At 40.7% G+C, this 25,942-nt stretch overlaps 1 protein-coding gene across 3 annotated transcripts in view; it reads left to right on the top strand.

Moving 5' to 3' along the window:
* The window catches only part of hhatlb (hedgehog acyltransferase like, b), a 103,843-nt gene that overhangs the window by 44,481 nt on the left and 33,420 nt on the right, over positions 1-25,942 (top strand). For all 3 annotated transcript variants that reach the window (XM_045210421.1, XM_045210422.1, XM_045210424.1), the window contains 3 exons: positions 11,209-11,403; positions 12,018-12,227; positions 13,514-13,685. In XM_045210421.1, the coding sequence (XP_045066356.1) occupies positions 11,209-11,403; positions 12,018-12,227; positions 13,514-13,685 (577 nt within the window). The remainder of the gene's footprint in view (positions 1-11,208; positions 11,404-12,017; positions 12,228-13,513; positions 13,686-25,942) is intronic.

The following is a 25,942-nucleotide window of genomic DNA, read 5'->3' as shown; positions in this document are numbered from 1 at the left end:
TCAGAGTATTGAATCAAGGTAACTAGACCCAGTATCATTATGTACTCAGAGTATTGAATCAAGGTAACTAGACCCAGTATCATTATGTACTCAGATAATTGAATCAAGGTAACTAGAACCAGTATCATTATGTACTCAGAGTATTGAATCAAGGTAACTAGACCCAGTATCATTATGTACTCAGAGTATTGAATCAAGGTAACTAGACCCAATATCATTATGTACTCAGAGTATTGAATCAAGGTAACTAGACCCAATATCATTATGTACTCAGAGTATTGAATCAAGGTAACTAGACCCAGTATCATTATGTACTCAGAGTATTGAATCAAGGTAACTAGACCCAGTATCATTATGTACTCAGAGTATTGAATCAAGGTAACTAGACCCAATATCATTATGTACTCAGAGTATTGAATCAAGGTAACTAGACCCAGTATCATTATGTACTCAGAGTATTGAATCAAGGTAACTAGACCCAGTATCATTATGTACTCAGAGTATTGAATCAAGGTAACTAGACCCAGTATCATTATGTACTCAGAGTATTGAATCAAGGTAACTAGACCCAGTATCATTATGTACTCAGAGTATTGAATCAAGGTAACTAGACCCAGTATCATTATGTACTCAGAGTATTGAATCAAGGTAACTAGACCCAGTATCATTATGTACTCAGAGTATTGAATCAAGGTAACTAGACCCAGTATCATTATGTACTCAGAGTATTGAATCAAGGTAACTAGACCCAGTATCATTATGTACTCAGAGTATTGAATCAAGGTAACTAGACCCAGTATCATTATGTACTCAGAGTATTGAATCAAGGTAACTAGACCCAGTATCATTATGTACTCAGAGTATTGAATCAAGGTAACTAGACCCAATATCATTATGTACTCAGAGTATTGAATCAAGGTAACTAGACCCAGTATCATTATGTACTCAGAGTATTTAATCAAGGTAACTAGACCCAGTATCATTATGTACTCAGAGTATTGAATCAAGGTAACTAGACCCAGTATCATTATGTACTCAGAGTATTGAATCAAGGTAACTAGACCCAGTATCATTATGTACTCAGAGTATTGAATCAAGGTAACTAGACCCAATATCATTATGTACTCAGAGTATTGAATCAAGGTAACTAGACCCAGTATCATTATGTACTCAGAGTATTGAATCAAGGTAACTAGACCCAGTATCATTATGTACTCAGAGTATTGAATCAAGGTAACTAGACCCAGTATCATTATGTACTCAGAGTATTGAATCAAGGTAACTAGACCCAGTATCATTATGTACTCAGAGTATTGAATCAAGGTAACTAGACCCAGTATCATTATGTACTCAGAGTATTGAATCAAGGTAACTAGACCCAGTATCATTATGTACTCAGAGTATTGAATCAAGGTAACTAGACCCAGTATCATTATGTACTCAGAGTATTGAATCAAGGTAACTAGACCCAGTATCATTATGTACTCAGAGTATTGAATCAAGGTAACTAGACCCAGTATCATTATGTACTCAGAGTATTGAATCAAGGTAACTAGACCCAATATCATTATGTACTCAGAGTATTGAATCAAGGTAACTAGACCCAGTATCATTATGTACTCAGTGTATTGAATCAAGGTAACTAGACCCAGTATCATTATGTACTCAGAGTATTGAATCAAGGTAACTAGACCCAGTATCATTATGTACTCAGAGTATTGAATCAAGGTAACTAGACCCAGTATCATTATGTACTCAGAGTATTGAATCAAGGTAACTAGACCCAGTATCATTATGTACTCAGAGTATTGAATCAAGGTAACTAGACCCAGTATCATTATGTACTCAGAGTATTGAATCAAGGTAACTAGACCCAGTATCATTATGTACTCAGAGTATTGAATCAAGGTAACTAGACCCAGTATCATTATGTACTCAGAGTATTGAATCAAGGTAACTAGACCCAGTATCATTATGTACTCAGAGTATTGAATCAAGGTAACTAGACCCAATATCATTATGTACTCAGAGTATTGAATCAAGGTAACTAGACCCAGTATCATTATGTACTCAGAGTATTGAATCAAGGTAACTAGACCCAGTATCATTATGTACTCAGAGTATTGAATCAAGGTAACTAGACCCAGTATCATTATGTACTCAGAGTATTTAATCAAGGTAACTAGACCCAGTATCATTATGTACTCAGAGTATTTAATCAAGGTAACTAGACCCAGTATCATTATGTACTCAGAGTATTGAATCAAGGTAACTAGACCCAGTATCATTATGTACTCAGAGTATTGAATCAAGGTAACTAGACCCAGTATCATTATGTACTCAGAGTATTGAATCAAGGTAACTAGACCCAGTATCATTATGTACTCAGAGTATTGAATCAAGGTAACCAGACCCAGTATCATTATGTACTCAGAGTATTGAATCAAGGTAACTAGACCCAGTATCATTATGTACTCAGAGTATTGAATCAAGGTAACTAGACCCAGTATCATTATGTACTCAGAGTATTGAATCAAGGTAACTAGACCCAGTATCATTATGTACTCAGAGTATTGAATCAAGGTAACTAGACCCAGTATCATTATGTACTCAGAGTATTGAATCAAGGTAACTAGACCCAGTATCATTATGTACTCAGAGTATTGAATCAAGGTAACTAGACCCAGTATCATTATGTACTCAGAGTATTGAATCAAGGTAACTAGACCCAGTATCATTATGTACTCAGAGTATTGAATCAAGGTAACTAGACCCAGTATCATTATGTACTCAGAGTATTGAATCAAGGTAACTAGACCCAATATCATTATGTACTCAGAGTATTGAATCAAGGTAACTAGACCCAGTATCATTATGTACTCAGAGTATTGAATCAAGGTAACTAGACCCAGTATCATTATGTACTCAGAGTATTGAATCAAGGTAACTAGACCCAGTATCATTATGTACTCAGAGTATTGAATCAAGGTAACTAGACCCAGTATCATTATGTACTCAGAGTATTGAATCAAGGTAACTAGACCCAATATCATTATGTACTCAGAGTATTGAATCAAGGTAACTAGACCCAGTATCATTATGTACTCAGAGTATTGAATCAAGGTAACTAGACCCAGTATCATTATGTACTCAGAGTATTGAATCAAGGTAACTAGACCCAGTATCATTATGTACTCTGAGTATTGAATCAAGGTAACTAGACCCAGTATCATTATGTACTCAGAGTATTTAATCAAGGTAACTAGACCCAGTATCATTATGTACTCAGAGTATTGAATCAAGGTAACTAGACCCAGTATCATTATGTACTCAGAGTATTGAATCAAGGTAACTAGACCCAGTATCATTATGTACTCAGAGTATTGAATCAAGGTAACTAGACCCAATATCATTATGTACTCAGAGTATTGAATCAAGGTAACTAGACCCAGTATCATTATGTACTCAGAGTATTGAATCAAGGTAACTAGACCCAGTATCATTATGTACTCAGAGTATTGAATCAAGGTAACTAGACCCAGTATCATTATGTACTCAGAGTATTGAATCAAGGTAACTAGACCCAGTATCATTATGTACTCAGAGTATTGAATCAAGGTAACTAGACCCAATATCATTATGTACTCAGAGTATTGAATCAAGGTAACTAGACCCAGTATCATTATGTACTCAGAGTATTGAATCAAGGTAACTAGACCCAGTATCATTATGTACTCAGAGTATTGAATCAAGGTAACTAGACCCAGTATCATTATGTACTCAGAGTATTGAATCAAGGTAACTAGACCCAGTATCATTATGTACTCAGTGTATTGAATCAAGGTAACTAGACCCAGTATCATTATGTACTCAGAGTATTGAATCAAGGTAACTAGACCCAGTATCATTATGTACTCAGAGTATTGAATCAAGGTAACTAGACCCAGTATCATTATGTACTCAGAGTATTGAATCAAGGTAACTAGACCCAATATCATTATGTACTCAGAGTATTGAATCAAGGTAACTAGACCCAGTATCATTATGTACTCAGTGTATTGAATCAAGGTAACTAGACCCAGTATCATTATGTACTCAGAGTATTGAATCAAGGTAACTAGACCCAATATCATTATGTACTCAGAGTATTGAATCAAGGTAACTAGACCCAGTATCATTATGTACTCAGAGTATTGAATCAAGGTAACTAGACCCAATATCATTATGTACTCAGAGTATTGAATCAAGGTAACTAGACCCAGTATCATTATGTACTCAGTGTATTGAATCAAGGTAACTAGACCCAGTATCATTATGTATTCAGAGTATTGAATCAAGGTAACTAGACCCAATATCATTATGTACTCAGAGTATTGAATCAAGGTAACTAGACCCAGTATCATTATGTACTCAGAGTATTTAATCAAGGTAACTAGACCCAGTATCATTATGTACTCAGAGTATTGAATCAAGGTAACTAGACCCAGTATCATTATGTACTCAGAGTATTGAATCAAGGTAACTAGACCCAGTATCATTATGTACTCAGAGTATTGAATCAAGGTAACTAGACCCAATATCATTATGTACTCAGAGTATTGAATCAAGGTAACTAGACCCAGTATCATTATGTACTCAGTGTATTGAATCAAGGTAACTAGACCCAGTATCATTATGTACTCAGAGTATTGAATCAAGGTAACTAGACCCAATATCATTATGTACTCAGAGTATTGAATCAAGGTAACTAGACCCAGTATCATTATGTACTCAGAGTATTGAATCAAGGTAACTAGACCCAGTATCATTATGTACTCAGAGTATTGAATCAAGGTAACTAGACCCAGTATCATTATGTACTCAGAGTATTGAATCAAGGTAACTAGACCCAGTATCATTATGTACTCAGAGTATTGAATCAAGGTAACTAGACCCAGTATCATTATGTACTCAGAGTATTGAATCAAGGTAACTAGACCCAGTATCATTATGTACTCAGAGTATTGAATCAAGGTAACTAGACCCAATATCATGATGTACTCAGAGTATTGAATAAAGGTAACTTGACCCAATATCATTATGTACTCAGAGTATTGAATCAAGGTAACTAGACCCAGTATCATTATGTACTCAGAGTATTGAATCAAGGTAACTAGACCCAGTATCATTATGTACTCAGAGTATTGAATCAAGGTAACTAGACCCAGTATCATTATGTACTCAGATAATTGAATCAAGGTAACTAGAACCAGTATCATTATGTACTCAGAGTATTGAATCAAGGTAACTAGACCCAGTATCATTATGTACTCAGAGTATTGAATCAAGGTAACTAGACCCAGTATCATTATGTACTCAGAGTATTGAATAAAGGTAACTTGACCCAATATCATTATGTACTCAGAGTATTGAATCAAGGTAACTAGACCCAGTATCATTATGTACTCAGAGTATTGAATCAAGGTAACTAGACCCAGTATCATTATGTACTCAGAGTATTGAATCAAGGTAACTAGACCCAGTATCATTATGTACTCAGATAATTGAATCAAGGTAACTAGAACCAGTATCATTATGTACTCAGAGTATTGAATCAAGGTAACTAGACCCAGTATCATTATGTACTCAGAGTATTGAATCAAGGTAACTAGACCCAATATCATTATGTACTCAGAGTATTGAATCAAGGTAACTAGACCCAATATCATTATGTACTCAGAGTATTGAATCAAGGTAACTAGACCCAGTATCATTATGTACTCAGAGTATTGAATCAAGGTAACTAGACCCAGTATCATTATGTACTCAGAGTATTGAATCAAGGTAACTAAACCCAATATCATTATGTACTCAGAGTATTGAATCAAGGTAACTAGACCCAGTATCATTATGTACTCAGAGTATTGAATCAAGGTAACTAGACCCAGTATCATTATGTACTCAGAGTATTGAATCAAGGTAACTAGACCCAGTATCATTATGTACTCAGAGTATTGAATCAAGGTAACTAGACCCAGTATCATTATGTACTCAGAGTATTGAATCAAGGTAACTAGACCCAGTATCATTATGTACTCAGAGTATTGAATCAAGGTAACTAGACCCAGTATCATTATGTACTCAGAGTATTGAATCAAGGTAACTAGACCCAGTATCATTATGTACTCAGAGTATTGAATCAAGGTAACTAGACCCAGTATCATTATGTACTCAGAGTATTGAATCAAGGTAACTAGACCCATTATCATTATGTACTCAGAGTATTGAATCAAGGTAACTAGACCCAATATCATTATGTACTCAGAGTATTGAATCAAGGTAACTAGACCCAGTATCATTATGTACTCAGAGTATTGAATCAAGGTAACTAGACCCAGTATCATTATGTACTCAGAGTATTGAATCAAGGTAACTAGACCCAGTATCATTATGTACTCAGAGTATTGCATCAAGGTAACTAGACCCAGTATCATTATGTACTCAGAGTATTGAATCAAGGTAACTAGACCCAATATCATTATGTACTCAGAGTATTGAATCAAGGTAACTAGACCCAGTATCATTATGTACTCAGAGTATTGAATCAAGGTAACTAGACCCAGTATCATTATGTACTCAGAGTATTGAATCAAGGTAACTAGACCCAGTATCATTATGTACTCAGAGTATTGAATCAAGGTAACTAGACCCAGTATCATTATGTACTCAGAGTATTGAATCAAGGTAACTAGACCCAGTATCATTATGTACTCAGAGTATTGAATCAAGGTAACTAGACCCAATATCATTATGTACTCAGAGTATTGAATCAAGGTAACTAGACCCAGTATCATTATGTACTCAGAGTATTGAATCAAGGTAACTAGACCCAGTATCATTATGTACTCAGAGTATTGAATCAAGGTAACTAGACCCAGTATCATTATGTACTCAGAGTATTGAATCAAGGTAACTAGACCCAGTATCATTATGTACTCAGAGTATTGAATCAAGGTAACTAGACCCAGTATCATTATGTACTCAGAGTATTGAATCAAGGTAACTAGACCCAGTAGCATTATGTACTCAGAGTATTGAATCAAGGTAACTAGACCCAATATCATTATGTACTCAGAGTATTGAATCAAGGTAACTAGACCCAGTATCATTATGTACTCAGAGTATTGAATCAAGGTAACTAGACCCAGTATCATTATGTACTCAGAGTATTGAATCAAGGTAACTAGACCCAGTATCATTATGTACTCAGAGTATTGAATCAAGGTAACTAGACCCAGTATCATTATGTACTCAGAGTATTGAATCAAGGTAACTAGACCCAGTATCATTATGTACTCAGAGTATTGAATCAAGGTAACTAGACCCAGTATCATTATGTACTCAGAGTATTGAATCAAGGTAACTAGACCCAATATCATTATGTACTCAGAGTATTGAATCAAGGTAACTAGACCCAGTATCATTATGTACTCAGAGTATTGAATCAAGGTAACTAGACCCAGTATCATTATGTACTCAGAGTATTGAATCAAGGTAACTAGACCCAGTATCATTATGTGTGGTCCTCTGTAGCTCAGCTGGTAGAGCACGGCGCTTGTAACGCCAAGGTAGTGGGTTCGATCCCCGGGACCACCCATACATAACAAAAAAAAGATGTATGCACGCATGACTGTAAGTCGCTTTGGATAAAAGCGTCTGCTAAATGGCATATATATATATATATTATTGAATCAAGGTAACTAGACCCAGTATCATTATGTACTCAGAGTATTGAATCAAGGTAACTAGACCCAGTATCATTATGTACTCAGAGTATTGAATCAAGGTAACTAGACCCAGTATCATTATGTACTCAGAGTATTGAATCAAGGTAACTAGACCCAATATCATTATGTACTCAGAGTATTGAATCAAGGTAACTAGACCCAGTATCATTATGTACTCAGAGTATTAAATCAAGGTAACTAGACCCAGTATCATTATGTACTCAGAGTATTGAATCAAGGTAACTAGACCCAATATCATTATGTACTCAGATTATTGAATCAAGGTAACTAGACCCAGTATCATTATGTACTCAGAGTATTGAATCAAGGTAACTAGACCGAGTATCATTATGTACTCAGAGTATTGAATCAAGGTAACTAGACCCAGTAGCATTATGTACTCAGAGTATTGAATCAAGGTAACTAGACCCAGTAGCATTATGTACTCAGAGTATTGAATCAAGGTAACTAGACCCAATATCATTATGTACTCAGAGTATTGAATCAAGGTAACTAGACCCAGTATCATTATGTACTCAGAGTATTGAATCAAGGTAACTAGACCCAGTATCATTATGTACTCAGAGTATTGAATCAAGGTAACTAGACCCAGTATCATTATGTACTCAGAGTATTGAATCAAGGTAACTAGACCCAGTATCATTATGTACTCAGAGTATTGAATCAAGGTAACTAGACCCAGTATCATTATGTACTCAGAGTATTGAATCAAGGTAACTAGACCCAGTATCATTATGTACTCAGAGTATTGAATCAAGGTAACCAGACCCAATATCATTATGTACTCAGAGTATTGAATCAAGGTAACTAGACCCAGTATCATTATGTACTCAGAGTATTGAATCAAGGTAACTAGACCCAGTATCATTATGTACTCAGAGTATTGAATCAAGGTAACTAGACCCAGTATCATTATGTACTCAGAGTATTGAATCAAGGTAACTAGACCCAGTATCATTATGTACTCAGAGTATTGAATCAAGGTAACTAGACCCAGTATCATTATGTACTCAGAGTATTGAATCAAGGTAACTAGACCCAGTATCATTATGTACTCAGAGTATTGAATCAAGGTAACTAGACCCAGTATCATTATGTACTCAGAGTATTGAATCAAGGTAACTAGACCCAGTATCATTATGTACTCAGAGTATTGAATCAAGGTAACTAGACCCAATATCATTATGTACTCAGAGTATTGAATCAAGGTAACTAGACCCAGTATCATTATGTACTCAGAGTATTGAATCAAGGTAACTAGACCCAGTATCATTATGTACTCAGAGTATTGAATCAGGGGTAACTAGACCCAGTATCATTATGTACTCAGAGTATTGAATCAAGGTAACTAGACCCAGTATCATTATGTACTCAGAGTATTTAATCAAGGTAACTAGACCCAGTATCATTATGTACTCAGAGTATTGAATCAAGGTAACTAGACCCAGTATCATTATGTACTCAGAGTATTGAATCAAGGTAACTAGACCCAGTATCATTATGTACTCAGAGTATTGAATCAAGGTAACTAGACCCAATATCATTATGTACTCAGAGTATTGAATCAAGGTAACTAGACCCAGTATCATTATGTACTCAGAGTATTGAATCAAGGTAACTAGACCCAGTATCATTATGTACTCAGAGTATTGAATCAAGGTAACTAGACCCAGTATCATTATGTACTCAGAGTATTGAATCAAGGTAACTAGACCCAGTATCATTATGTACTCAGAGTATTGAATCAAGGTAACTAGACCCAATATCATTATGTACTCAGAGTATTGAATCAAGGTAACTAGACCCAGTATCATTATGTACTCAGAGTATTGAATCAAGGTAACTAGACCCAGTATCATTATGTACTCAGAGTATTGAATCAAGGTAACTAGACCCAGTATCATTATGTACTCAGAGTATTGAATCAAGGTAACTAGACCCAGTATCATTATGTACTCAGAGTATTGAATCAAGGTAACTAGACCCAATATCATTATGTACTCAGAGTATTGAATCAAGGTAACTAGACCCAGTATCATTATGTACTCAGTGTATTGAATCAAGGTAACTAGACCCAGTATCATTATGTACTCAGAGTATTGAATCAAGGCAACTAGACCCAGTATCATTATGTACTCAGAGTATTCAATCAAGGTAACTAGACCCAGTATCATTATGTACTCAGAGTATTGAATCAAGGTAACTAGACCCAATATCATTATGTACTCAGAGTATTGAATCAAGGTAACTAGACCCAGTATCATTATGTACTCAGTGTATTGAATCAAGGTAACTAGACCCAGTATCATTATGTACTCAGAGTATTGAATCAAGGTAACTAGACCCAATATCATTATGTACTCAGAGTATTGAATCAAGGTAACTAGACCCAGTATCATTATGTACTCAGAGTATTGAATCAAGGTAACTAGACCCAATATCATTATGTACTCAGAGTATTGAATCAAGGTAACTAGACCCAGTATCATTATGTACTCAGTGTATTGAATCAAGGTAACTAGACCCAGTATCATTATGTACTCAGAGTATTGAATCAAGGTAACTAGACCCAATATCATTATGTACTCAGAGTATTGAATCAAGGTAACTAGACCCAGTATCATTATGTACTCAGAGTATTTAATCAAGGTAACTAGACCCAGTATCATTATGTACTCAGAGTATTGAATCAAGGTAACTAGACCCAGTATCATTATGTACTCAGAGTATTGAATCAAGGTAACTAGACCCAGTATCATTATGTACTCAGAGTATTGAATCAAGGTAACTAGACCCAATATCATTATGTACTCAGAGTATTGAATCAAGGTAACTAGACCCAGTATCATTATGTACTCAGTGTATTGAATCAAGGTAACTAGACCCAGTATCATTATGTACTCAGAGTATTGAATCAAGGTAACTAGACCCAATATCATTATGTACTCAGAGTATTGAATCAAGGTAACTAGACCCAGTATCATTATGTACTCAGAGTATTGAATCAAGGTAACTAGACCCAGTATAATTTCAGTCACATAGCATGGTTACACCTTACATTACGTCAATCTTAGTAGTGTTTTAATTACTCTATTAACAACATTGTATTAACATGTTGTTCAATTAAATCCACAGCATGGTATTTATTTTATTTTTCTTGGGAGTAAGTTCATTTTCATGGCAAAGAGGGACTTTGCAATTCATCTGATCACTCTTCATAACATTCTGGAGTATATGCAAATTGCCATCATAAAAACTGAAGCAGCAGACTTTGTGAAAATTAATATTTGTTCATTCTCAAAACTTTTGACCACGGCCGTACATGTTTATTCTGTCTGTCTGTCTGTCTGTCCGTCTGTCTGTCTGTCTGTCTGTCTGTCTGTCTGTCTGTCTGTCTGTCTGTCTGTCTCTCTCTCTACAGCATAGGTCCCTGGTGTACATGGGTTATGGTATCCTGGCGGTGCTGGTCTCTATGGGTTGGACCTACACCACTCTGATCCTGTCCCACTGTGTACTGCTCTACAGTATCTCTCTGGTTAAACTGCGCTGGCTCTGCTTCCTAGCTGGTCTCACCATCCTGTCCACATTCAAGATAGAACCATTCATATCCTGGCAGGTACTGTATGGCCCATCAGCAATGTTTCTTTGGGCCAATATGGCTTTGGTCAAAGTACTGCACTATATAACAACCCTCATCTTCCTATCTAACCCTTCTCCCTCTCTCCTCCCTCTCTCCTCCCTCTCCTCCCTCTCCTCCCTCTCTCCTCCCTCTCCTCCCTCTCTCCTCCCTCTCCTCCCTCTCTCCCTCTCTCCTCCCTCTCTCCTCCCTCCTCTCCTCCCTCTCCCCCTCTCCTCCCTCTCTCCTCCCTCTCCTCCCTCTCCTCCCTCTCCTCCCTCTCTCCTCCCTCTCCTCCCTCCTCCCTCTCTCCTCCCTCTCCTCCCTCTCTCCTCCCTCTCCTCCCTCTCCTCCCTCTCTCCCCTCTCCTCCCTCTCTCCTCCCTCTCCTCCCTCTCCCCTCCCTCCCCTCTCCTCCCTCTCCTCCCTCTCCTCTCCTCCCTCTCTCCTCCCTCTCCTCCTCTCTCCTCCCTCTCCTCCCTCTCTCCTCCCTCTCCTCCCTCTCTCCTCCCTCCTCCCTCTCTCCTCCCTCTCCTCCCTCTCCTCCCTCTCTCCTCCCTCTCCTCCCTCTCCTCCCTCTCTCCTCCCTCTCCTCTTCCTCTCCCTCTCCACCAGGCTGGTTTTATGACGGGGGGTTTTGAGCTGCGCTCCGTCCTGTTCTACGGTGGCTGTGGGTTCACCATCATGCGCTGTATGAGTTTTGCTCTGGAGAACTGTGAGAAGAAAGAAGGAAACTACAGCATCCTGGAACTCCTCAAGTACAACTTCTACCTGCCTTTCTTCTACTTCGGACCCATCATGACCTTTGACAAGTTCTACGCTCAGGTAAACATCATGACCTTCGACAAGTTCTACGCTCAGGTAAACATCATGACCTTCGACAAGTTCTACGCTCAGGTAAACATCATGACCTTCGACAAGTTCTACGCTCAGGTAAACATCATGACCTTCAACAAGTTCTACGCTCAGGTAAACACCATGACCTTCGACAAGTTCTACGCTCAGGTAAACATCATGACCTTCGACAAGTTCTACGCTCAGGTAAACATCATGACCTTCGACAAGTTCTACGCTCATGTAAACATCATGACATTCGACAAGTTCTACGCTCAGGTAAACATCATGACCTTCGACAAGTTCTACGCTCAGGTAAACATCATGACCTTCGACAAGTTCTACGCTCAGGTAAACATCATGACCTTCGACAAGTTCTACGCTCAGGTAAACATCATGACCTTCAACAAGTTCTACGCTCAGGTAAACACCATGACCTTCGACAAGTTCTACGCTCAGGTAAACATCATGACCTTCCGACAAGTTCTACGCTCAGGTAAACATCATGAACTTCGACAAGTTCTACGCTCATGTAAACATCATGACCTTCGACAAGTTCTACGCTCAGGTAAACATCATGACCTTCGACAAGTTCTACGCTCAGGTAAACATCATGACCTTCAACAAGTTCTACGCTCAGGTAAACATCATGACCTTCAACAAGTTCTATGCTCAGGTAAACATCATGACCTTCGACAAGTTCTACGCTCAGGTAAACATCATGACCTTCGACAAGTTCTACGCTCAGGTAAACATCATGACCTTTGACAAGTTCTACGCTCAGGTAAACATCATGACCTTCAACAAGTTCTACGCTCAGGTATATACACTATCATGACATTCAACAAGTTCCACGTTCAGGTAAATATCATGACCTTCGAGAAATTCTACGTTCAGGTATATATCATGAATTTCAACAAGTTCTACATTCAGGGATATATCATGAACTTCGACAAGTTCTATGTTCAGATAAATACCATGTAGCCTATGGATTCAGTTCTGTTCAGATAAATACCATGTAGCCTATTGATTCAGTTCTGTTCAGATAAATATCATGTAGCATCAGTGACCGAGAGAAAAATAAAGTGTCTTGTGTGTTGATGTCTTCTGTGTGTGTTTGCTCCCACCTGCAGGCTTATCTTACTCAATGTCTTCTCTGTGTATGTATGTGTGTGTGTGTGTGTGTGTGTGTGTGTGTGTGTGTGTGTGTGTGTGTGTGTGTGTGTGTGTGTGTGTGTGTGTGTGTGTGTATGTGTGTGTGTTTGTGTGTTTTCCAGGCCAACAAGGCTGACCTGACTCGTAAGGATGCAGAGATGTGGAACATATCCCTTCAGGGTCTTATTCACCTGGGGGCCATATTAACGGTGGACGTCTTCTTTCACTTCCTGTACATCTGCACCATCCCCACCGACATGAAGCTGCTCAAACACATGTCTGACTGGGCTGTAGGTCTGTAATATTAACATGTCTGACTGGGCTGTAGGTCTGTAATATTAACATGTCTGACTGGGCTGTAGGTCTGTAATATTAACATGTCTGACTGGGCTGTAGGTCTGTAATATTAACATGTCTGACTGGGCTGTAGGTCTGTAATATTAACATGTCTGACTGGGCTGTAGGTCTGTAATATTAACATGTCTGACTGGGCTGTAGGTCTGTAATATTAACATGTCTGACTGGGCTGTAGGTCTGTAATATTAACATGTCTGACTGGGCTGTAGGTCTGTAATATTAACATGTCTGACTGGGCTGTAGGTCTGTAATATTAACATGTCTGACTGGGCTGTAGGTCTGTAATATTAACATGTCTGACTGGGCTGTAGGTCTGTAATATTAACATGTCTGACTGGGCTGTAGGTCTGTAATATTAACATGTCTGACTGGGCTGTGGGTCTGTAATATTAACATGTCTGACTGGGCTGTAGGTTGTAATATTAACATGTCTGACTGGGCTGTAGGTCTGTAATATTAACATGTCTGACTGGGCTGTAGGTCTGTAATATTAACATGTCTGACTGGGCTGTAGGTCTGTAATATTAACATGTCTGACTGGGCTGTAGGTCTGTAATATTAACATGTCTGACTGGGCTGTAGGTCTGTAATATTAACATGTCTGACTGGGCTGTAGGTCTGTAATATTAACATGTCTGACTGGGCTGTAGGTCTGTAATATTAACATGTCTGACTGGGCTGTAGGTCTGTAATATTAACATGTCTGACTGGGCTGTAGGTCTGTAATATTAACATGTCTGACTGGGCTGTAGGTCTGTAATATTAACATGTCTGACTGGGCTGTAGGTCTGTAATATTAACATGTCTGACTGGGCTGTAGGTCTGTAATATTAACATGTCTGACTGGGCTGTAGGTCTGTAATATTAACATGTCTGACTGGGCTGTAGGTCTGTAATATTAACATGTCTGACTGGGCTGTAGGTCTGTAATATTAACATGTCTGACTGGGCTGTAGGTCTGTAATATTAACATGTCTGACTGGGCTGTAGGTCTGTAATATTAACATGTCTGACTGGGCTGTAGGTCTGTAATATTAACATGTCTGACTGGGCTGTAGGTCTGTAATATTAACATGTCTGACTGGGCTGTAGGTCTGTAATATTAACATGTCTGACTGGGCTGTAGGTCTGTAATATTAACATGTCTGACTGGGCTGTAGGTCTGTAATATTAACATGTCTGACTGGGCTGTAGGTCTGTAATATTAACATGTCTGACTGGGCTGTAGGTCTGTAATATTAACATGTCTGACTGGGCTGTAGGTCTGTAATATTAACATGTCTGACTGGGCTGTAGGTCTGTAATATTAACATGTCTGACTGGGCTGTAGGTCTGTAATATTAACATGTCTGACTGGGCTGTAGGTCTGTAATATTAACATGTCTGACTGGGCTGTAGGTCTGTAATATTAACATGTCTGACTGGGCTGTAGGTCTGTAATATTAACATGTCTGACTGGGCTGTAGGTCTGTAATATTAACATGTCTGACTGGGCTGTAGGTCTGTAATATTAACATGTCTGACTGGGCTGTAGGTCTGTAATATTAACATGTCTGACTGGGCTGTAGGTCTGTAATATTAACATGTCTGACTGGGCTGTAGGTCTGTAATATTAACATGTCTGACTGGGCTGTAGGTCTGTAATATTAACATGTCTGACTGGGCTGTAGGTCTGTAATATTAACATGTCTGACTGGGCTGTAGGTCTGTAATATTAACATGTCTGACTGGGCTGTAGGTCTGTAATATTAACATGTCTGACTGGGCTGTAGGTCTGTAATATTAACATGTCTGACTGGGCTGTAGGTCTGTAATATTAACATGTCTGACTGGGCTGTAGGTCTGTAATATTAACATGTCTGACTGGGCTGTAGGTCTGTAATATTAACATGTCTGACTGGGCTGTAGGTCTGTAATATTAACATGTCTGACTGGGCTGTAGGTCTGTAATATTAACATGTCTGACTGGGCTGTAGGTCTGTAATATTAACATGTCTGACTGGGCTGTAGGTCTGTAATATTAACATGTCTGACTGGGCTGTAGGTCTGTAATATTAACATGTCTGACTGGGCTGTAGGTCTGTAATATTAACATGTCTGACTGGGCTGTAGGTCTGTAATATTAACATGTCTGACTGGGCTGTAGGTCTGTAATATTAACATGTCTGACTGGGCTGTAGGTCTGTAATATTAACATGTCTGACTGGGCTGTAGGTCTGTAATATTAACATGTCTGACTGGGCTGTAGGTCTGTAATATTAACATGTCTGACTGGGCTGTAGGTCTGTAATATTAACATGTCTGACTGGGCTGTAGGTCTGTAATATTAACATGTCTGACTGGGCTGTAGGTCTGTAATATTAACATGTCTGACTGGGCTGTAGGTCTGTAATATTAACATGTCTGACTGGGCTGTAGGTCTGTAATATTAACATGTCTGACTGGGCTGTAGGTCTGTAATATTAACATGTCTGACTGGGCTGTAGGTCTGTAATATTAACATGTCTGACTGGGCTGTAGGTCTGTAATATTAACATGTCTGACTGGGCTGTAGGTCTGTAATATTAACATGTCTGACTGGGCTGTAGGTCTGTAATATTAACATGTCTGACTGGGCTGTAGGTCTGTAATATTAACATGTCTGACTGGGCTGTAGGTCTGTAATATTAACATGTCTGACTGGGCTGTAGGTCTGTAATATTAACATGTCTGACTGGGCTGTAGGTCTGTAATATTAACATGTCTGACTGGGCTGTAGGTCTGTAATATTAACATGTCTGACTGGGCTGTAGGTCTGTAATATTAACATGTCTGACTGGGCTGTAGGTCTGTAATATTAACATGTCTGACTGGGCTGTAGGTCTGTAATATTAACATGTCTGACTGGGCTGTAGGTCTGTAATATTAACATGTCTGACTGGGCTGTAGGTCTGTAATATTAACATGTCTGACTGGGCTGTAGGTCTGTAATATTAACATGTCTGACTGGGCTGTAGGTCTGTAATATTAACATGTCTGACTGGGCTGTAGGTCTGTAATATTAACATGTCTGACTGGGCTGTAGGTCTGTAATATTAACATGTCTGACTGGCGCTGTAGGTCTGTAATATTAACATGTCTGACTGGGCTGTAGGTCTGTAATATTAACATGTCTGACTGGGCTGTAGGTCTGTAATATTAACATGTCTGACTGGGCTGTAGGTCTGTAATATTAACATGTCTGACTGGGCTGTAGGTCTGTAATATTAACATGTCTGACTGGGCTGTAGGTCTGTAATATTAACATGTCTGACTGGGCTGTAGGTCTGTAATATTAACATGTCTGACTGGGCTGTAGGTCTGTAATATTAACATGTCTGACTGGGCTGTAGGTCTGTAATATTAACATGTCTGACTGGGCTGTAGGTCTGTAATATTAACATGTCTGACTGGGCTGTAGGTCTGTAATATTAACATGTCTGACTGGGCTGTAGGTCTGTAATATTAACATGTCTGACTGGGCTGTAGGTCTGTAATATTAACATGTCTGACTGGGCTGTAGGTCTGTAATATTAACATGTCTGACTGGGCTGTAGGTCTGTAATATTAACATGTCTGACTGGGCTGTAGGTCTGTAATATTAACATGTCTGACTGGGCTGTAGGTCTGTAATATTAACATGTCTGACTGGGCTGTAGGTCTGTAATATTAACATGTCTGACTGGGCTGTAGGTCTGTAATATTAACATGTCTGACTGGGCTGTAGGTCTGTAATATTAACATGTCTGACTGGGCTGTAGGTCTGTAATATTAACATGTCTGACTGGGCTGTAGGTCTGTAATATTAACATGTCTGACTGGGCTGTAGGTCTGTAATATTAACATGTCTGACTGGGCTGTAGGTCTGTAATATTAACATGTCTGACTGGGCTGTAGGTCTGTAATATTAACATGTCTGACTGGGCTGTAGGTCTGTAATATTAACATGTCTGACTGGGCTGTAGGTCTGTAATATTAACATGTCTGACTGGGCTGTAGGTCTGTAATATTAACATGTCTGACTGGGCTGTAGGTCTGTAATATTAACATGTCTGACTGGGCTGTAGGTCTGCAATATTAACATGTCTGACTGGGCTGTAGGTCTGTAATATTAACATGTCTGACTGGGCTGTAGGTCTGTAATATTAACATGTCTGACTGGGCTGTAGGTCTGTAATATTAACATGTCTGACTGGGCTGTAGGTCTGTAATATTAACATGTCTGACTGGGCTGTAGGTCTGTAATATTAACATGTCTGACTGGGCTGTAGGTCTGTAATATTAACATGTCTGACTGGGCTGTAGGTCTGTAATATTAACATGTCTGACTGGGCTGTAGGTCTGTAATATTAACATGTCTGACTGGGCTGTAGGTCTGTAATATTAACATGTCTGACTGGGCTGTAGGTCTGTAATATTAACATGTCTGACTGGGCTGTAGGTCTGTAATATTAACATGTCTGACTGGGCTGTAGGTCTGTAATATTAACATGTCTGACTGGGCTGTAGGTCTGTAATATTAACATGTCTGACTGGGCTGTAGGTCTGTAATATTAACATGTCTGACTGGGCTGTAGGTCTGTAATATTAACATGTCTGACTGGGCTGTAGGTCTGTAATATTAACATGTCTGACTGGGCTGTAGGTCTGTAATATTAACATGTCTGACTGGGCTGTAGGTCTGTAATATTAACATGTCTGACTGGGCTGTAGGTCTGTAATATTAACATGTCTGACTGGGCTGTAGGTCTGTAATATTAACATGTCTGACTGGGCTGTAGGTCTGTAATATTAACATGTCTGACTGGGCTGTAGGTCTGTAATATTAACATGTCTGACTGGGCTGTAGGTCTGTAATATTAACATGTCTGACTGGGCTGTAGGTCTGTAATATTAACATGTCTGACTGGGCTGTAGGTCTGTAATATTAACATGTCTGACTGGGCTGTAGGTCTGTAATATTAACATGTCTGACTGGGCTGTAGGTCTGTAATATTAACATGTCTGACTGGGCTGTAGGTCTGTAATATTAACATGTCTGACTGGGCTGTAGGTCTGTAATATTAACATGTCTGACTGGGCTGTAGGTCTGTAATATTAACATGTCTGACTGGGCTGTAGGTCTGTAATATTAACATGTCTGACTGGGCTGTAGGTCTGTAATATTAACATGTCTGACTGGGCTGTAGGTCTGTAATATTAACATGTCTGACTGGGCTGTAGGTCTGTAATATTAACATGTCTGACTGGGCTGTAGGTCTGTAATATTAACATGTCTGACTGGGCTGTAGGTCTGTAATATTAACATGTCTGACTGGGCTGTAGGTCTGTAATATTACACATGTCTGACTGGGCTGTAGGTCTGTAATATTAACATGTCTGACTGGGCTGTAGGTCTGTAATATTAACATGTCTGACTGGGCTGTAGGTCTGTAATATTAACATGTCTGACTGGGCTGTAGGTCTGTAATATTAACATGTCTGACTGGGCTGTAGGTCTGTAATATTAACATGTCTGACTGGGCTGTAGGTCTGTAATATTAACATGTCTGACTGGGCTGTAGGTCTGTAATATTAACATGTCTGACTGGGCTGTAGGTCTGTAATATTAACATGTCTGACTGGGCTGTAGGTCTGTAATATTAACATGTCTGACTGGGCTGTAGGTCTGTAATATTAACATGTCTGACTGGGCTGTAGGTCTGTAATATTAACATGTCTGACTGGGCTGTAGGTCTGTAATATTAACATGTCTGACTGGGCTGTAGGTCTGTAATATTAACATGTCTGACTGGGCTGTAGGTCTGTAATATTAACATGTCTGACTGGGCTGTAGGTCTGTAATATTAACATGTCTGACTGGGCTGTAGGTCTGTAATATTAACATGTCTGACTGGGCTGTAGGTCTGTAATATTAACATGTCTGACTGGGCTGTAGGTCTGTAATATTAACATGTCTGACTGGGCTGTAGGTCTGTACTATTAACATGTCTGACTGGGCTGTAGGTCTGTAATATTAACATGTCTGACTGGAGCTGTAGGTCTGTAATATTAACATGTCTGACTGGGCTGTAGGTCTGTAATATTAACATGTCTGACTGGGCTGTAGGTCTGTAATATTAACATGTTTGACTGGGCTGTAGGTCTGTAATATTAACATGTCTGACTGGGCTGTAGGTCTGTAATATTAACATGTCTGACTGGGCTGTAGGTCTGTAATATTAACATGTCTGACTGGGCTGTAGGTCTGTAATATTAACATGTCTGACTGGGCTGTAGGTCTGTAATATTAACATGTCTGACTGGGCTGTAGGTCTGTAATATTGACATGTCTGACTGGGCTGTAGGTCTGTAATATTAACATGTCTGACTGGGCTGTAGGTCTGTAATATTAACATGTCTGACTGGGCTGTAGGTCTGTAATATTAACATGTCTGACTGGGCTGTAGGTCTGTAATATTAACATGTCTGACTGGGCTGTAGGTCTGTAATATTAACATGTCTGACTGGGCTGTAGGTCTGTAATATTAACATGTCTGACTGGGCTGTAGGTCTGTAATATTAACATGTCTGACTGGGCTGTAGGTCTGTAATATTAACATGTCTGACTGGGCTGTAGGTCTGTAATATTAACATGTCTGACTGGACTGTAGGTCTGTAATATTAACATGTCTGACTGGGCTGTAGGTCTGTAATATTAACATGTCTGACTGGGCTGTAGGTCTGTAATATTAACATGTCTGACTGGGCTGTAGGTCTGTAATATTAACATGTCTGACTGGACTGTAGGTCTGTAATATTGACATGTCTTACAACCAACTAATTGCAGCGTTACCACAAAAATGGAAGAGGCAAGTTGAAGGGGGAAAAAGTAAAGAACTTGTCTGTCGGCCCTGCATTAAAGACCAAAATTGGTTAAACAAAATTGTGATAAATAAAAAATTATACCAGTTTCATTTAAGGACCAAAGGATTGATGGATGTGCCATTTATAGATTACAAAATAATTGGGAAGAGAATTTTGATGAACCGATTCCATGGCACATGGTTTATGAACTGATAAACAAAACGACGGCAGATTCAAAACTTAAGAGTTTTTCCATTTAAATTATTATTATTCTTGCAACCAACCCTGTAGTTCGTCTGGCCTTTTATAGCCTGGTGTATGACTGGTCTCTCTCTCTGTCTCCTGTAGTTGGTCTGGCCTTCTATAGCCTGGTGTATGACTGGTCTCTCTGTCTCCTGTAGTTGGTCTTCTATAACCTGGTGTATGACTGGTCTCTCTCTGTCTCCTGTAGTTGGTCTGGCCTTCTATAACCTGGTGTATGACTGGTCTCTCTCTCTGTCTCCTGTAGTTGGTCTGGTCTTCTATAACCTGGTGTATGACTGGTCTCTCTCTCTGTCTCCTGTAGTTGGTCTGGCCTTCTATAGCCTGGTGTATGACTGGTCTCTCTCTGGCTCCTGTAGTTGGCCTTCTATAACCTGGTGTATGACTGGTCTCTCTATCTGTCTCCTGTAGTTGGTCTTCTATAACCTGGTGTATGACTGGTCTCTCTCTCTGTCTCCTGTAGTTGGTCTGGCCTACTATAGCCTGCTGTATGACTGGTCTCTCTCTCTGTCTCCTGTAGTTGGTCTGGCCTTCTATAACCTGGTGTATGACTGGTCTCTCTCTCTGTCTCCTGTAGTTGGTCTGGTCTTCTATAACCTGGTGTATGACTGGTCTCTCTCTCTGTCTCCTGTAGTTGGTCTGGCCTTCTATAACCTGGTGTATGACTGGTCTCTCTCTGTCTCCTGTAGTTGGTCTGGCCTTCTATAACCTGGTGTATGACTGGTCTCTCTGTCTCCTGTAGTTGGTCTGGCCTACTATAACCTGGTGTATGACTGGTCTCTCTCTCTGTCTCCTGTAGTTGGTCTGGCCTTCTATAGCCTGGTGTATGACTGGTCTCTCTCTCTGTCTCCTGTAGTTGGTCTGGCCTACTATAGCCTGGTGTATGACTGGTCACTCTCTCTGTCTCCTGTAGTTGGTCTGGCCTTCTATAGCCTGGTGTATGACTGGTCTCTCTCTGTCTCCTGTAGTTGGTCTGGCCTACTATAACCTGGTGTATGACTGGTCTCTCTCTCTGTCTCCTGTAGTTGGTCTGGCCTTCTATAACCTGGTGTATGACTGGTCTCTCTCTCTGTCTCCTGTAGTTGGTCTGGCCTTCTATAACCTGGTGTATGACTGGTCTCTATCTGTCTCCTGTAGTTGGTCTGGCCTTCTATAACCTGGTGTATGACTGGTCTCTCTCTCTGTCTCCTGTAGTTGGTCTGGCCTACTATAGCCTGGTGTATGACTGGTCTCTCTCTCTGTCTCCTGTAGTTGATCTGGCCTTCTATAGCCTTGTGTATGACTGGTCTCTCTCTCTGTCTCCTGTAGTTGGTCTTCTATAACCTGGTGTATGACTGGTCTCTCTCTGTCTCCTGTAGTTGGTCTTCTATAACCTGGTGTATGACTGGTCTCTCTCTGTCTCCTGTAGTTGGTCTGGCCTTCTATAACCTGGTGTATGACTGGTCTCTCTCTCTGTCTCCTGTAGTTGGTCTTCTATAACCTGGTGTATGACTGTTCTCTCTCTCTGTCTCCTGTAGTTGGTCTGGCCTTCTATAACCTGGTGTATGACTGGTCTCTCTCTCTGTCTCCTGTAGTTGGTCTGGCCTTCTATAGCCTGGTGTATGACTGGTCTCTCTCTCTGTCTCCTGTAGTTGGTCTGGCCTTCTATAACCTGGTGTATGACTGGTCTCTCTCTCTGTCTCCTGTAGTTGGTCTGGCCTTCTATAACCTGGTGTATGACTGGTCTCTATCTGTCTCCTGTAGTTGGTCTGGCCTTCTATAACCTGGTGTATGACTGGTATCTCTCTCTGTCTCCTGTAGTTGGTCTGGCCTACTATAGCCTGGTGTATGACTGGTCTCTCTCTCTGTCTCCTGTAGTTGGTCTGGCCTTCTATAGCCTGGTGTATGACTGGTCTCTCTCTCTGTCTCCTGTAGTTGGTCTTCTATAACCTGGTGTATGACTGGTCTCTCTCTGTCTCCTGTAGTTGGTCTTCTATAACCTGGTGTATGACTGGTCTCTCTCTCTGTCTCGTGTAGTTGGTCTGGTCTTCTATAACCTGGTGTATGACTGGTCTCTCTCTGTCTCCTGTAGTTGGTCTTCTATAACCTGGTGTATGACTGGTCTCTCTCTCTGTCTCCTGTAGTTGGTCTGGCCTTCTATAGCCTGGTGTATGACTGGTCTCTCTCTCTGTCTCCTGTAGTTGGTCTGGCCTTCTATAGCCTGGTGTATGACTGGTCTCTCTCTCTGTCTCCTGTAGTTGGTCTGGCCTTCTATAACCTGGTGTATGACTGGTCTCTCTCTCTGTCTCCTGTAGTTGGTCTGGCCTACTATAACCTGGTGTATGACTGGTCTCTCTCTGTCTCCTGTAGTTGGTCTGGCCTTCTATAACCTGGTGTATGACTGGTCTCTCTCTCTGTCTCCTGTAGTTGGTCTGGCCTACTATAGCCTGGTGTATGACTGGTCTCTCTCTCTGTCTCCTGTAGTTGGTCTGGCCTTCTATAGCCTGGTGTATGACTGGTCTCTCTCTCTGTCTCCTGTAGTTGGTCTTCTATAGCCTGGTGTATGACTGGTCTCTCTCTGTCTCCTGTAGTTGGTCTTCTATAACCTGGTGTATGACTGGTCTCTCTCTGTCTCCTGTAGTTGGTCTGGTCTTCTATAACCTGGTGTATGACTGGTCTCTCTCTGTCTCCTGTAGTTGGTCTTCTATAACCTGGTGTATGACTGGTCTCTCTCTTTGTCTCCTGTAGTTGGTCTGGCCTTCTATAACCTGGTGTATGACTGGTCTCTCTCTCTGTCTCCTGTAGTTGGTCTGGCCTTCTATAGCCTGGTGTATGACTGGTCTCTCTCTCTGTCTCCTGTAGTTGGTCTGGCCTTCTATAACCTGGTGTATGACTGGTCTCTCTCTTTGTCTCCTGTAGTTGGTCTGGTCTTCTATAACCTGGTGTATGACTGGTCTCTCTCTCTGTCTCCTGTAGTTGGTCTGGTCTTCTATAACCTGGTGTATGATTGGTCTCTCTCTCTGTCTCCTCTAGTTGGTCTTCTATAAACTGGTGTATGACTGGTCTCTCTCTCTGTCTCCTGTAGTTGGTCTGGCCTACTATAACCTGGTGTATGACTGGTCTCTCTCTCTGTCTCCTGTAGTTGGTCTTCTATAACCTGGTGTATGACTGGTCTCTCTCTCTGTCTCCTGTAGTTGGTCTGGTCTTCTATAGCCTGGTGTATGACTGGTCTCTCTCTCTGTCTCCTGTAGTTGGTCTGGCCTACTATAGCCTGGTGTATGACTGGTCTCTCTCTCTGTCTCCTGTAGTTGGTCTGGCCTTCTATAACCTGGTGTATGACTGGTCTCTCTCTCTGTCTCCTGTAGTTGGTCTGGCCTTCTATAACCTGGTGTATGACTGGTCTCTCTCTCTGTCTCCTGTAGTTGGTCTGGTCTTCTATAACCTGGTGTATGACTGGTCTCTCTCTCTGTCTCCTGTAGTTGGTCTGGCCTTCTATAGCCTGGTGTATGACTGGTCTCTCTCTCTGTCTCCTGTAGTTGGTCTGGCCTACTATAGCCTGGTGTATGACTGGTCTCTCTCTCTGTCTCCTGTAGTTGGCTCTTCTATAACCTGGTGTATGACTGGTCTCTCTCTCTGTCTCCTGTAGTTGGTCTGGCCTTCTATAACCTGGTGTATGACTGGTCTCTCTCGTCTCCTGTAGTTGGTCTGGCCTACTATAGCCTGGTGTATGACTGGTCTCTCTCTCTGTCTCCTGTAGTTGGTCTGGCCTTCTATAGCCTGGTGTATGACTGGTCTCTCTCTGTCTCCTGTAGTTGGTCTGGCCTTCTATAGCCTGGTGTATGACTGGTCTCTCTCTCTGTCTCCTGTAGTTGGTCTGGCCTTCTATAACCTGGTGTATGACTGGTCTCTCTCTCTGCCTCCTGTAGTTGGTCTGGCCTTCTATAGCCTTGTGTATGACTGGTCTCTCTCTCTGTCTCCTGTAGTTGGTCTGGCCTTCTATAGCCTGGTGTATGACTGGTCTCTCTCTCTGTCTCCTGTAGTTGGTCTTCTATAACCTGGTGTATGACTGGTCTCTCTCTGTCTCCTGTAGTTGGTCTTCTATAACCTGGTGTATGACTGGTCTCTCTCTCTGTCTCCTGTAGTTGGTCTGGCCTTCTATAGCCTGGTGTATGACTGGTCTCTCTCTCTGTCTCCTGTAGTTGGTCTTCTATAACCTGGTGTATGACTGGTCTCTCTCTCTGTCTCCTGTAGTTGGTCTGGCCTTCTATAGCCTGGTGTATGACTGGTCTCTCTCTCTGTCTCCTGTAGTTGGTCTTCTATAACCTGGTGTATGACTGGCTCTCTCTCTGTCTCCTGTAGTTGGTCTGGCCTTCTATAACCTGGTGTATGACTGGTCTCTCTCTCTGTCTCCTGTAGTTGGTCTGGCCTTCTATAGCCTGGTGTATGACTGGTCTCTCTCTCTGTCTCCTGTAGTTGGTCTGGCCTTCTATAACCTGGTGTATGACTGGTCTCTCTCTTTGTCTCCTGTAGTTGGTCTGGCCTTCTATAACCTGGTGTATGACTGGTCTCTCTCTCTGTCTCCTGTAGTTGGTCTGGCCTTCTATAACCTGGTGTATGACTGGTCTCTCTCTCTGTCTCCTCTAGTTGGTCTGGCCTTCTATAACCTGGTGTATGACTGGTCTCTCTCTCTGTCTCCTGTAGTTGGTCTGGCCTTCTATAACCTGGTGTATGACTGGTCTCTCTCTCTGTCTCCTGTAGTTGGTCTTCTATAACCTGGTGTATGACTGGTCTCTCTCTCTGTCTCCTGTAGTTGGTCTGGCCTTCTATAGCCTGGTGTATGACTGGTCTCTCTCTCTGTCTCCTGTAGTTGGTCTGGCCTACTATAGCCTGGTGTATGACTGGTCTCTCTCTCTGTCTCCTGTAGTTGGTCTGGTCTTCTATAACCTGGTGTATGACTGGTCTCTCTCTCTGTCTCCTGTAGTTGGTCTGGCCTTCTATAACCTGGTGTATGACTGGTCTCTCTCTCTGTCTCCTGTAGTTGGTCTGGTCTTCTATAACCTGGTGTATGACTGGTCTCTCTCTCTGTCTCC

The sequence above is a fragment of the Coregonus clupeaformis genome, chromosome 34 (assembly GCF_020615455.1).
Source record: "Coregonus clupeaformis isolate EN_2021a chromosome 34, ASM2061545v1, whole genome shotgun sequence".
Classification (NCBI taxonomy): Eukaryota; Metazoa; Chordata; class Actinopteri; order Salmoniformes; family Salmonidae; genus Coregonus; species Coregonus clupeaformis.
The sequence above is the reverse complement of the archived record's forward strand: the minus strand, read 5'-3'. Positions and strand labels throughout refer to the sequence as shown.